Genomic DNA, 14027 nt, shown 5'->3' on the forward strand with positions numbered 1-14027 from the left:
TGTATTGTTATAAGCATATATAAATATCAATGCTTTATAACATAAAGCATTTTATGATGACTGGTCCAGTTACATACTACAGAATTTCTGGTCACTCACTGACTTTTCTTTGATAAGGATCATAGTGTTCTAATATTTACATAGTTGTCTTACATTATAGTCATTTTATATTGTTATGATGTAATATAATGTGGATAGTGCGTTTGTGTCCCATTAACGCATGTGCTTCCTCCTCACTGGTTTCCATCAGGTCATACCGGACACCCACTGCTACCATTATTATTATTATTATTATTATTATTAGTCACATTTCTATTAATGCTATTTCATCATTATTATTCTATTATATCAACCACTACTGTTATTTGTAGTAATCATTTGCTATTATTCGTGCTATTACTCCTGTCATGTATCATTAATGTCATATGGATCGATAATGTTCCCTCCTTTGTTGCTTTCCATGAGGTTTCTTCCTTTTTTCACAGTTAGAAAGTTGTTTGTGGGAGTTTTTATTTTACCCACGATCTAAAGATGTTGTACAGATTGTAAAGCCCTCTGAGGCAAATTTGAGATTGTGATTTTGGGTAGTACAAATAAAATAGAATTGAATTATTAATAAATACAAGTGGTTATTGGGTGCTTTAAGTGAAGTAATGCTATTCCTAAAGTATAGACGTATTAAATACTGGTAATAGGTCACTCTGTGGTCATTGTGAAACAAAGATCAATAAATCTAAAATGTCAGTGAGTGACCAGCAGTTACGAAGTATATGAAGAGAGACTCACAGAGCCGCTTGGCTGACGTCCTTCTGTAAGATTGTTGTCTTACTTCCGGTTGGCGGTCTACTTGTTTTAATGGGAGCAAACTGCTCCAGCTTAACCCAGTTAGTTGTGTTATATTCTTCGTTACAAGCAGACTGTTGGCCACTACGGCACCTCTAGGATCTTCAAGAGCGTCTTTATCCTTCCTAAATGGGCTTACTTTGAAGTAAGCCAGAAACTCTGAGACTAGCACAGATGGAACAACTAACTGGTAGTTTGATCCTCCATACTTTGAAGGTACACCCCAGTATAACACTTCTTGCTGTGGTTGATAGTGAATGTGGCCAGCTGTGGGCTGACAAATAACTATAAACCTGAGCCGGCCCCAACTGTGAACCTGAGCCGGCCCCAACTGTGAACCTGAGCCGGCCCCAACTGTAAACCTGAGCCGGCCCCAACTGTGAACCTGAGCCGGCCCCAACTGTGAACCTGAGCCGGCCCCAACTGTGAACCTGAGCCGGCCCCAACTGTAAACCTGAGCCGGCCCCAACTGTGAACCTGAGCCGGCCCCAACTGTGAACCTGAGCCGGCCCCAACTGTGAACCTGAGCCGGCCCCAACTGTGAACCTGAGCCGGCCCCAACTGTGAACCTGAGCCGGCCCCAACTATAAACCTGAGCCAGCCCTAACTATAAACCTGAACCAGCCCTAACTTAAGTCTTAAGCCTACTCTTACATGTGGTGAGGGTTTCTGCCCCCCTCGACTGAAACTGGAAGCTGGTTCCACAAAAGAGGAGCTTGATAACTGAAGGTTCTGGTTCCTGTTCTACTTTTTGAGACTCTAGGAACCACAAGTAACTGCATTCTGGGAGTGCAGCTCTTTAGTGGGGTAATAGGGTACACATTAGAACACTGCAAATAAACTACATTTCTTACATGTATCCTCACTGAAGAGGAAAAGATAAACATGTGACATACAGAGACCATCAACAGCTGCTAAAGTACGATAGCCATCAATAACGGGGCTTAGCTTTTAAAAAACTGTGGGATTAGAAAGTTGCTAAAAGAAGGAAAGAGCTAAGAGACTTTAACAGAATTAGTGTACGTTTAAATGTATAACTGACATTTAGCCACTGTAATGAAGAATATAACAAACCGAATGGGTTATGCTACAGTAGCTATGCACGCAAACTCAGAAATGCTGACAATGAGAAATGAGAGAACACGCTGACTTCAGCACGTCAACACCTGAGAATCAACATCGGTCCTCCTGAGTCTCGTTCGTAGACAATCATGAACTAACAGTATATGTATACGAGTCGGTATGTTCAGGTTTCTGTCTACAGTAACATGATGACCTGTAACCGGAGGTGATGCTCATGTTCAGGTACTCTGAGGGGATACAAGACGTAGGTATATGATATAAAACAGACGTATTAACTGGTGTTTAATAAGGAGCAGTGCACTCTGGGATTTTACTAGAAGCGTTTATTAAAAATGATTTTGGTAAAAAATTTTGGCCACGTAAAAACAAAAAAACAAACAGGAAATACAAAATAAGAAAGTAAAAAAATCTGTGGTCACATGGTTTTAACATTCATTGTTTCATAACTTTAGACTTGAACTTTCATTTTATTACATTCACAAAGACATTCAAAACTCAAAAGTACAATTTTAAAAACTTTACTGAAGCTTTGAGAAAGGTTTTCTTTAAATATCAAGATTTATATTTTATAGCTACTTAACGTCTTGAATAGCCCATAAAATATCTTTGGTTTTCATTCAAACACCATAATTAGATTTTGGAATAAACGTCTTTAATTTTGGTTCTCTCTCTTCTCTGATTGGTAAAAGAGGTCACTTCTGATTCAGTGCGGAGTAAAGGTCAAAGGTCGAATCATCTATCGGCAACCCATCAAGAAAAAAAAAAAAATCTAAATCTACGAAGAACTTTGTGCTCTCAAACAATTTAACCAGAAACACATCCAACACATCCAACACATCTAACCCTAGAACAGACAGGTGGAGTAGATGGTGACCTTGCGGCTGATCTCCTGAAGCAGCTCCTTCACGGCCGCCTCCAGCTCCACCAGCTGCTCCACCTTTACCTCCAGAGTCTGCTGGTTGTCTCCGTAAGACTTCTCCAGGTCTGTAAAAGATAAATAAAACAAAAACTTTAACACTAGAGTTGGGTGGTTTTTGGGTCTACAAGTTTACACCGGTTTGATTGTAATATTGAAATGGTATTTATGACGCGTTCTGCCAAATTAAAAAAGTCGCCTACATCAGCAACCAGTGAGGACGGAGTTACAGCGCTAGCTTGTATAAACCTCTTTTCCTTTAGGAATCATGACTTTTTGTGGGCGGAGCTTAGCTAAAAGCAGAATAATTATCCGAAGACATTAGTTAATGCTGGCTAGCAAGTGTTGTTGTCTTTTCTTAATAACTGCTGAAGAACTCTGGGGCCGCGTCACCTACTGGTAGACTACTTGATGGGAGAAGAGAAGACGGGAGATCCCGAGAGGAGGACTGGCTAGTTAGCTAGCTAGCTTGTCCATCTGCAGAGCTCGCTAGTGCTGGAGTGATGTCAGTGTGATGTCACCTTTGAGCAGCTGCAGTTTGTCGCTGGCCTTCAGCAGTAGCTCTTTAGCTTCCTGCTGCAGTGACTCCGCCCTCTTCTTTGCATTAGCGACGCCCCCGGCCTTCTGACCAATCAGCTGCTCCACTTTGGCATACTTCTCCTTCAGCTCCGAGTCCAGGTCCTACACAAAACACACACACACACACACAGCTCCTGATCAACATCAACTAGAAGATATCTGCAGATGTTTGAGTGTCCTTTAGGTGAACTCACCTTTTTCACGTCCTCTGCAACCTTTCTGATGCTCATTGCATCCCGATTGGTGCGTTCGGTGCTCACAGTGACGTTCAGACCTTTGTCTCTCAGCAGCATCACTTCCTGCTCCAGCCTCTGCAGCCTTTGGGTGGCGTTAGTCAGCTTCAACTCTGCATGTGCCGTCTCCAACTCCACCTGAACGCAGCAGACAGGCAGCGTGTTACCTTCATGTTTCTAACGTGAGTGTAGCAAACGAAAGTGACAGGATGTCAGTGAAGTAAACGTTTAGTACACATTGTGACAGGATGTCAGTGAAGTAAACGTCTAGTACACATTGTGACAGGATGTCAGTGAAGTAAACGTTTAGTACACATTGTGACAGGATGTCAGTGAAGTAAACGTCTAGTACACATTGTGACAGGATGTCAGTGAAGTAAACGTCTAGTACACATTGTGACAGGATGTCAGTGAAGTAAAGGTTGGTCAGTACTAACGGAGGACAGCAGCTGATTGGTGGTCTGGATGTGGGCGGCGGTTTGCTGGATCGCGTTGCTGGCAGCGGTCTGAGCTCTCTGAGCTTCTTCCAGAGCTCGCTGTACCTTCTCTGCAGAGTCCTTCACATCTGCTGCTTCCTCACTGACGAGCACAGGAAGTTTCATCATCATCATCATCATCATCATCACAACCACCATCATCAGGCATTGAGAGATGAGACCTTTTTAAACTGTAAAGGGTCCTGGATGACCCGGTAGGACCCACCTGGCAAGGCGGGCCTGGTCCAGCAGGTCCTCGGCTCTGTGGATGTCGGCGGCGCTCTGCTGCAGGATTCTCTCCACGTGTCCCAGCTCTCCCACCTTCTGCCGGATGTCCTCGGTCAGATTCTGCAGCTGAGCCGGCGTGGTCGGCATCTGCACGGCCAGAACCTCGTCGGCCACCAGCTCGATGCTCTCCAGGTCGGCGGCGTCCTCTTAAACCACAAAGACCGCCAGTTGGATCCAGAATCAGAACCATCATGAAAAGTCACATGACTCTGAACAGGAAGTGAGCGACATACGTGTGAGGAAGTCTCTGATCTGTCTGATGAGGACTCTCAGATCCTCGTTGCTCTGCTGGATTTTCTGTTTGGTTCTGTTGGTCTTCATCAGGACGTCCTGAGCGCTCAGCCTCGCCTCGTCCGCTCTCTCTTTGGCCTCCGACACCTGCAGACAAAACACAGGTAAGAACATCCGGTACAGACCAGGACCCGTCAGGTCCAGCACAGACCAGGACCCGTCAGGTCCAGCACAGACCAGGGAGCATCAGACTCACCATCTTGGAGAGTTTGTCCACTTCCTCCATGGCGCTGATGATTTCCTGCTCAGATTCTCGGGTCTTCTTCCAGATGTTTCTGGCCGCCGTCTTCACGCCGTCACATCCTTCACCTCCACACCTGGTCCGACCCTCAGAGTCCACACAGCCCAGACCTCCACAGGGAGAGGACCCGCACGAGTCCTGACCTGATAGTGGACTGCCGCATGTCTGTGAGAACCAGGACCGACCACAAAATAAAGTCAAATCCAATTATAATAAAATAAACATCTTTAATACTCCTCTGATACAAGTATGATATATTGTATGAGTATAAATCCAAAATAATGCACTCCATCTGTGTTAATGGTTGCTGTGGAAACACAAGTTATGCATATTTAAGTTTGTTAATCTCTTTCAAACTACAAATGAAATCTTTTCTGTGGTTTTTATGTTTGTCCAGTTAGAAAGAGTCAAAAGGTTTAAAGTGTCATAAATAAATGAGAATAAATCATCTTCAGATCTTTAAAGAAAGAGAGGAGAGGGGACGTGATGCCTTCAGGAGCAGCTCTCTAAATCAGAGGAAATCTTTCATTGAGACATGCAGATTCATCTAATAAAGACTGAAGGTCAGAACAAAGAAACACAAAGTTAAACGATCAAAGAAAGTCTGAAAACAAAAGTCCTGATTGAAAATAAAAACAAACAATAATGAAATGAAATGATCACCTTGTGGCTGATCTCTGATAGGTCCAGAGTCTGCAGCTCTCCTGCCAGGTCGTCCAGTCTCTGAGCATGCTCAGTGTGTCTCCTCAGGAACTCCTCTCTGGTTTGGTTCAGTTTGTCCTCTGTGAGTTGCCGTAGAGCACTGGAGGTTTGTACAAGGCTGCCGGCATCGATGGTGGACGCGTTCGCTCGAACTTCAGCCGCCAGAGACTGTTGGAAGTATTTAGAGACGCTGTCCGTCGCCCCTGGTGACAGGAAGTACCAATCAGATGAGAGAACAGGTGAGTCCACAGGTGACCTCACAGGTGATGTGACATAACAGTTTATTCTGGACCCACAGCAGGAAGCTGCTGATGAAGATGCGATTGAAAACTCCAGAATTAGTAAGTAAGTGGCCCTTGAGTAGTTGTTTGGTCCAGTTTAAGATATACATTTGACATTAACAGGTTCCAGTATTTTTCCAGGCCAGAAGAACTGAAGAGATTTATTAAAACCTGATCACACGACCCCCCCCCCCCCCCCAAAAAAAACTGCCCGTTGACCTTTAACCACTCTCACCTCTGATGTCAGAGTTCTTCATGAACTCAACCTGATCCAACAGCTCTTGAACCGTTCGCTCCAGTTTCTGTGCATCAGACATCACAGAGTTCAGTTTAGTTTCTGCAGCTGAGTCCTCGCCCTCCACCTGCACCAGGGTCCGTTCAGTGTGGTTCAACATCCGGCTCAGGGCCCCCATCAGGTCACTGAGGGAAACACACAGGTCAGAGGTCACAGTTTACATTATTCTGAGCTGCTTTAATCTCCAGATTAAATATAATCTCACCTGGCCTGTTGTAGCTCATTTAAACTCTAGATTAAATATAATCCCATCAAGCATGTTGCAGCTCGTTTGGACTCTAGATTAACTATAATCTCACCTGGCATGTTGCAGCTCCTTTAAACTCTAGATTAAATATAATCCCATTAGGCCTGTTGCAGCTCCTTTAAACTCTAGATTAAATATAATCCCATTAGGCCTGTTGCAGCTCCTTTAAACTCTAGATTAAATATAATCCCATTAGGCCTGTTGCAGCTCCTTTAAACTCTAGATTAAATATAATCCCATTAGGCATGTTGCAGCTCCTTTAAACTCTAGATTAAATATAATCCCATTAAGCATGTTGCAGCTCGTTTAAACTCTAGATTAAATATAATCGACATGGACTAGAGTGGATCAAACCGCCGACCCTGCTCTACCACTGAGCCACAGTCGCCCCTGTACAGATAGATGTGCTGATTTGGTTTACAGAACACTATAAATTCCCTCAAATCTTGAGGATGATGCTTTAATAAAGTTTATAGTTCAAAACGCAATCGGTAAACTGGAAGGGAAAGTTTGGGCAGTTTGAGTCGTTCATGCTGAGACAAACCAACTCGAGTTGTCATTCGGAGGTCACGCTGCAGTTCATTTGAATGCGAAGTCAGTATCATAAAAACAACCACAGCGAGTGCCTTTAGACAATGTTGATGTTTGGAAGTTTCACAGAGGAATGTTGACGTGTTTCTTTCAGGGATTTAGCTGCTTCTTGCTGGCCGGCACCTCCAGATCTCTGCAGATCCTCTTACGAGTGGTCGACGGCTCGATTATGTCATTCACAAAACCTCAGAGCAGCTGGGAAAGGATTGGCAAACTTATCGATGTATTCAGCCTCTGCCTGGTTCTCCTTTCCTCTAAAAATAATCTGAACAGCACCCTTGACACCCATGACCGCGACCTCAGCAGTGGGTCAGGCGTAGTTCACATCTCCTCTCAAGTGTTTGGAGCTCATCACGTCATAGGGCTCCTCCGCAAGCCTTTCTGGTGATGATGGTTATATTCGGGAGAGTGGCCTCTGCAAAGGCAAACAGCAGCTTGGCTCCACGTCTGATGATGCATCCATACTCCTGAGCGGTAGCAGGCAGGAAGCCCGGCACATCCACAAAGGTGGTGATGGGAATATTGAAAGCATCACAGAAGCGTACAAAGCGGGCTCCCTTCACTGAAGAGTTGATGTCCAAACAACCAGAAGTCCCTTTGGGCTGGTTACCCACAATGCCTACAGTGCATCCGTTCATGCAGGCAAAGCCAACCACAATGTTTCTGGCGTAGTTGGGCATGATCTAACCATGAAGGTAAAAGGAGTAGACGGCTCCTCCTGCATAGGGACCCATGACGAGGGAGATCTGAGGTACGACTCCTGAAGCCATCGCATTCCTCAGGAATATATCTGCATATCCAGCCAGAGACTCCACTCCCTCCTGGATCCGAGCTCCTCCAGAGTCCTTCAACCCGATGACCGAGGCTCCAACTGTCATGGCCTGGTCCACAATCTTACAAATCTTCTGTACATGAGCTCCAGACAGACTGCCACCGAACACTTAAGTCCTGAGTAAAAACATAAACCAGCTTGCAATTGATCCTGCCTCGGCCTGTCACAACGCTGTCCTGCACCATGCCGAAGACAGAGCAGCGATGATCCACGAACATGTCCGAATCCACAAAGGACTCAGGGCCCAGCACAAGATCTACTTGCTCCCTGGCTGTCAATTTACCTTTTTTGAGTTTGTATCTATTCTCCTCTGACCTCTGCCATCTTCGGTTTCTTGTCAATCCTCTCCTTAACGCTCAGGGGGCTAACAGAATTCCAGCAGCAGCCCCGTTGCTGGTTCGGCAGTAGCATTGTGGCAGCAACTAACCTGGCCTATTGCAGCACAATATAACTCCAGATTAAATATAATCTTACCTGGCCAGATGCTGTATGTCTACTATCCAGATTAAATATAATCTCACCTGGCCTGTTGCAGCAGCTCTTGGGTCTCGGTCAGTGGTTGAGAGGCTGGATTCTGGTTAAGGATGACCCAGATGTCGGTGACGCTCCTCTCCATGCTGTCGATGGACTTCTTGTACACTCCGTTGACTCCGCTGGCTTTCACGGCGTTGACCTTGTTGAGGAGGCGGTGCGTCTGATTGGTCAACTGACCGATGACGTTGTCCCAGTCGGCGAAGCACTGGTGGCAGCGGCGGCAGTCGGGGAAGGTTCCAGAGAAGCCGCGGCTGCAGACGTCACAGCGTGGGCCGGAAACCCCGTCCACACAGACGCAGTGACCGCTGCCTTTGTTACACTGCTGCTCCGATATACCGCGAGGATCACAGTCGCATGCTGAGACAGAAACACATTCAGGGTAAGAAGTTCACACCTGAAACCACACCCACCAGTGATGTCACAGAGTCCTGGAGTACACATCAGTTTATCATGGTTCAACCAGCTGTGAACAACATTTGCAGATAATAATGGCAGTCACTAGTCAGAGAGTTACTAGGTAACCAAACCCGTCAACGGTAACCAAATTTAACCATGAGGACTCACATACAGACTCACTACCAAAGAGAACTGAGACTGAACATTACATTACAGTCACACCGTAGGCTCAGCTACGGGAACAATTTGGGGTTAAGTGTCTTGCTCAAGGACACATCGAGATGCAACTAGCGGAGCCGGAGCCGGGGATCGAACCACCGATCCTCTGATTGAAGGACGGCCCTGCTCTCCACTTAGCCACACTTAACTGAAGGTATGTTCACAGTTTACAGTGTGTCTTCAGAAGTCTGTTTCATAAAGAGACACATATATGGTGGTTTAATTAAACACAGACACACAAACTGTCCAACTTCCTGTGAGGGTGTGTGTGCAACATCTGGTTTGTATTTAACACAGTTGAAACTCCTTCAAGCTGCAGAAACAACAAAACTGATTCAGACTGAGATTTAACTCTGAACATGAAACAAACCATCAACAGACAGACTGTCAGACAAACAGAGACGGGCTGTGGTGTTAGACGTGTACCCCCCCTCTCCCTCTCAGCAGGTCCAGTTTCTGACCTTCAGCTCTGCTTCACACTAACAAAGCCTCTTTGTGGATTTCAGGAATATTTGGAGGATCAGACAGATCTCTGGTCTTGTCTCCATGGCGACGGGACCGTCGGGCCTCGGGGAACATCTGGACTTAATAATATAAGTCACAGCAGACCGTAGCAGAGGATGCTTGGGTCAGGAATGTTCCCACGATGCATTGGGGCAGCGGCTGAACGACTGTTCATCAATTTTAAACTTTTGTCCTTCACATTCACAATAAAATGTATATTATGGATAACGTTGTAATGTGGTGAACGTACCGCGACACTGGACCTATTATGGATAACAGAATGTGGTGAACGTACCGCGACACTGGACCTCTGGGTCTCCCCAGAACAGCTCTCTACACTCGCTGCATGTTCCTCCTCCGAAGCCGGGCTGACAGGAACACTGACCGCTGATCTGTGGACCAAACAAAGTGTGACCACGAGCTGCTGGACGAACCAAGACTAAACGTTCACATCGTAACCTCCTCACCTCGTTGCAGGACGTCCCGTACGAGTGTTTGGAGTCGCAGGCGCAGGCCTGACAGCCGCGGCCGCTCACCATGTTCCAGGTGTCGGGTGCACAGCGGTCGCAGTGTTGCCCGATGACGTCGGGGAGGCAGCGACACTGACCGCTGCTGAGGTCGCAGTGACAATCGCCGGGTGACGGACAGCTGGAGGAGTCGCTGCCCAGCTGGTTACAAACACACTCTGTGGACGAGAAGAGTTCAATCTGGATTCAGGACCAGACTTCATTAAGACTTGATCCACATTTGGATCAATCGAGAGCATTTCAAGGAGTAAACCTGGTGAACTCACTCCTACAGTCCTGCAGCAGGGCATTGCCGTAGTAGCCGTGCTTGCAGCTCTGGCAAGCGTTGCCCTCGCTGTGGTAAAGGCAATGCAGACACTCGCCGGTTCGGGCGTCGCAGGACTCCGGGTCCAACATGTCGATGTTGCTGTTGCACTGACAGGGCTGACACTGCCCCCCCACATCCCCAGGGTTTCCATGGTAACCAGGTGAGCATTCGTCACAGCGAGAACCTGCAGAGAGAAGGAGGCGGGTTTACAGACATCGTTCACTTTTAATTTCTATTTCCATCTACTGACAGTGAATTGTTTCATGTTCAATGAAGAACCATCGCTTCACTTTTATTACTTCGACTGTTACAGTTCAGCTGCTTTCAGCATTTACACTTCATTTAACTCTTCGACTGACAGCAAAGACTACATTTCAGCTGCTTTTATCTTTTACCTTTTGATATACAAATGATACTTTAAGTTTGAAACTAAATACTACATTTCTTCACTGCTTTTAGTTCCTCAAACCTCTCACACACAGACACAAGAGTTAAATGAACCCGTTTACAATGTTTAAACCTGTGGTCGTGAGCGTCAGTCAAGTCTATTCTAATATATTATTATTATTCTCTTTCATCACTGAAGCTTTATCTGAAGTGACGTCTAGAAACATTGAACCCTGACAGCCAATCAGAAACTAGTGTTATCGAGCTGCAGTTTCATAACGTTAAGTATAGTAATAAAAAGTGAAATATTTCCAGACTTTTGTGGAAATGATGGGAGAAAGTTTGTGATTGAAGCTTCTGTCTCATTTCCTGCTGTAATTACAGAGTCGCATCACATTCCTGCTCTCAGCCTGTTTACATCACACTGGATCACTCCTCTTAAAAGAAGACAGTTTGTCTCCACAAAGCAGCTGTTTGACTCATGAAAACTAAACAGAACAAACTAATCATTCTGATTTATTGTCACATCTGCAGTTTCTTTATTCTGTTTCTGCTTTAACACAAAAAGATTTCTTCATAAGGAAATCAAACTGATGAAAGGGTTGAATAAAAAGCGTTGATATGTTTTAAATGCATCTCTTTATCACTTGTACCGACTTCAACATCTGTGTTTTTACTTCTGTATCCGTCTCAGTGTTAATAACGTTTTACCACCACAGAGTTAATAACGTTTTACCACCACAGAGTTAATAACGTTGTACCACCACAGAGGTAATAACGTTGTACCACCACAGAGGTAATAACGTTGTACCACCACAGAGGTAATAACGTTGTACCACCACAGAGGTAATAACATTGTACCACAGAGGTAATAACATTGTACCACAGAGGTAATAACATTGTACCACAGAGGTAATAACATTGTACCACAGAGGTAATAACGTTTTACCACAGAGTTAATAACGTTTTACCACTGTGACCAGCTGTGTTTCTAAAGATGTTATCTCTGTACAGTTTTCACCCCGTTAATAAAAGTCTAAACTCAATGTTAATAAAGTTTTTTTGTATCTCTGTGTAGAACTCAGTGTTAATAAAGTTTAGATTGTAGCCTACCTCTGTATCCGGTGTTGCAGACGCAGACGGCCTGCTGGGAGTCGTCACCACGGTAACAACTTCCTGCGAACTGCCGCAGGCTGCCGGGTCCATTAGGACACATGCAGGGACGACAGTGGTTACCTGACCCCAACACTGGGTCCCCATAGTAACCATCCAGACACCTGAAGTAAAAGAGAGTAAGTGACGAGGGAAAGTTATTGATTCATCATCAGACCTCATTACTAAGACCGCTGCAGAGCCGCCAGACCTCTGCAACTAGTACTAAGACCTATGCAGCTAGTCCCAGACAGCTAGTCTCAGATCTCTGTAGCTTGTCCCCAGACAAGTCCAGAATCTCACTGGCCACTTGGTGATCAACCTCTTCAAGTTTTCCAACACTACCCCTCCGTGTTCACTAAATTGTGTCTCTGCTGGACCTCAAACTCAGTTTAAAACATTGGTGCTAGTCTACAGGACAACAAAAGGAACCATTCCTTCCTACCTTCATGCCAGGTGAAAACCTACGGTCCTCTGTCATTTCCTGCCTGTCACACTGAGGTGCTCAACTCGTAAAAAACTCATCTCTGTTCTGGTCCCATACTGGAATTTGAGTTGCTAATGTTGGTAAAGTTGCACTTCTAATTGTTGATAATGTTTAGCTTTTGTACCTTTTGAATTTGAAAGCAATCATCTTTGGACAAAAGCGTCAGCCAAATGACATCACAGGTGTAAGTCACCTGTCACAGGTGTGTCCAGTGCTGTGGTCCCGGCAGTTGGTGCAGCGTCCGGTGTCGGGGTCGCAGTCGTCGGTGTGTCCGTTGCAGGAGCAATGTCGGCAGGTAGGGAAGCCCCAGTGATCCGGCAGACAGCGATCACACTGCCGACCGTATGCTCCCAGAACACAGACACACTGACCAGTCAGCTGATTGCAGAACGAACTCTGTGAACCCTGAGGGTCACACGCACATGCTGCAAAACACAAAAACGATTACTGATGATTATAATCAGAATGTTTTGATTATAAAGAAATTATTATCCATATTGGATAACCCGGACCACCCTCTCCACCACCTACTGCAGGGACAGACTGATCCAGCTCCGCTGTCACAAGGACAGATACAGGAGAACATTCCTGCCCTCTGCTATAAGACTTTATAATAAATCACCTCTGAACAGATCATCCTCCACATAACTACACACTGCTACACTGTTGTTTGCTGGTGGTTGATGTTTGCACTACTGTTTTTCACTGAGTTAGTTAATTTAACAATATTCTATTTCATTGTATATACTGTGCATTTTTGTTGTTTTATCTTCTATATTCTGATTTTTAATTTGTCCTACTCTGTTATTTTATTGTATATATGTATTGTGCATTTTTTAATACTTAATATTTTTGGTTACTCTGTTACTTTGCTTACTTGGTGTGTCTTGCTGCTGTAACATACACATTTCCCCCTGGGGATGAATAAAGTACATATCTATCTATCTATCCATCCATCCATCCATCCATAAGTCATGTGATCGGGACTCTGACCTCTGCAGCCGTTGGGTCCGAACTGGAACGTACTGGGAGCACATCGGTCACAGTTCCTGCCGACCACGTTGGGGCGACACCGACACTGACCCCCGCTGGGATCACACACGGTGCTGAGGGAGCCCTGAGGATCACAATGGCATTCTGGGAAATGGAGTCCAACAGGAGAGACATGTTAGACAACCGACAAGCTTCAACAATACAAGAAAACAATGCATACTCTACAGATCCTGCCTTAGAGAGTGATGATGACAGATTTATGAACCAGAAGGTCTGAAGAAATTTGAAGAACGTGAAGAAGAAACTAGTCGAGTCTTGTTCAGGAAGTCGAGGATTAACATGACGGAAACATTAGAGATCCACAACGACAACAGGAAAGAAAGAATAAGTAATTAAGCTGGAGTGTAAATTCACAGAGAATTCTAGTGGCTGCATGTTGGACTAGTTAAGCTGCAGAGTAGAAGACCTCAGAAGTGGATGTCACAGTAGACTAGTCCAGATCAGATGAATGCATGAATGAGAATTTCTACATCCGACACGGGCGAACTCTGGCGAAGAAAGCTGCTTGAGTCATGTGTTTGATGTGTGCTACAAGAGTCAAAAGTGCCGCGCAGGTTTCCAAC

At 45.2% G+C, this 14027-nt stretch overlaps 1 protein-coding gene and 1 pseudogene across 1 annotated transcript in view; both read right to left on the reverse strand.

Annotated features, from left to right (window-relative positions):
• Window positions 1-1961: 1961 nt before the first annotated feature.
• lamb1a (laminin, beta 1a) overlaps window positions 1962-14027 on the reverse strand; it is a 32609-nt gene continuing 20543 nt past the window's right edge. Inside the window, exons 18-33 of the mRNA XM_076085337.1 lie at window positions 13405-13548; window positions 12605-12836; window positions 11886-12049; window positions 10345-10569; window positions 10019-10236; window positions 9847-9943; window positions 8420-8789; window positions 6169-6353; window positions 5614-5855; window positions 4906-5115; window positions 4652-4796; window positions 4357-4564; window positions 4092-4233; window positions 3616-3792; window positions 3364-3523; window positions 1962-2910 (exon numbers count right to left, since the gene is read on the reverse strand). Of these exons, the coding sequence (XP_075941452.1) occupies window positions 2771-2910; window positions 3364-3523; window positions 3616-3792; window positions 4092-4233; window positions 4357-4564; window positions 4652-4796; window positions 4906-5115; window positions 5614-5855; window positions 6169-6353; window positions 8420-8789; window positions 9847-9943; window positions 10019-10236; window positions 10345-10569; window positions 11886-12049; window positions 12605-12836; window positions 13405-13548 (3059 nt within the window). The 3' untranslated portion in view covers window positions 1962-2770. The remainder of the gene's footprint in view (window positions 2911-3363; window positions 3524-3615; window positions 3793-4091; window positions 4234-4356; window positions 4565-4651; window positions 4797-4905; window positions 5116-5613; window positions 5856-6168; window positions 6354-8419; window positions 8790-9846; window positions 9944-10018; window positions 10237-10344; window positions 10570-11885; window positions 12050-12604; window positions 12837-13404; window positions 13549-14027) is intronic.
• On the reverse strand, window positions 7157-8309 carry LOC142943681 (propionyl-CoA carboxylase beta chain, mitochondrial pseudogene; annotated as a pseudogene).

Source organism: Anarhichas minor, unplaced genomic scaffold (genome assembly GCF_050575085.1).
Source record: "Anarhichas minor isolate MPS153535 unplaced genomic scaffold, ASM5057508v1 ptg000151l, whole genome shotgun sequence".
Taxonomy (NCBI): domain Eukaryota; kingdom Metazoa; phylum Chordata; class Actinopteri; order Perciformes; family Anarhichadidae; genus Anarhichas; species Anarhichas minor.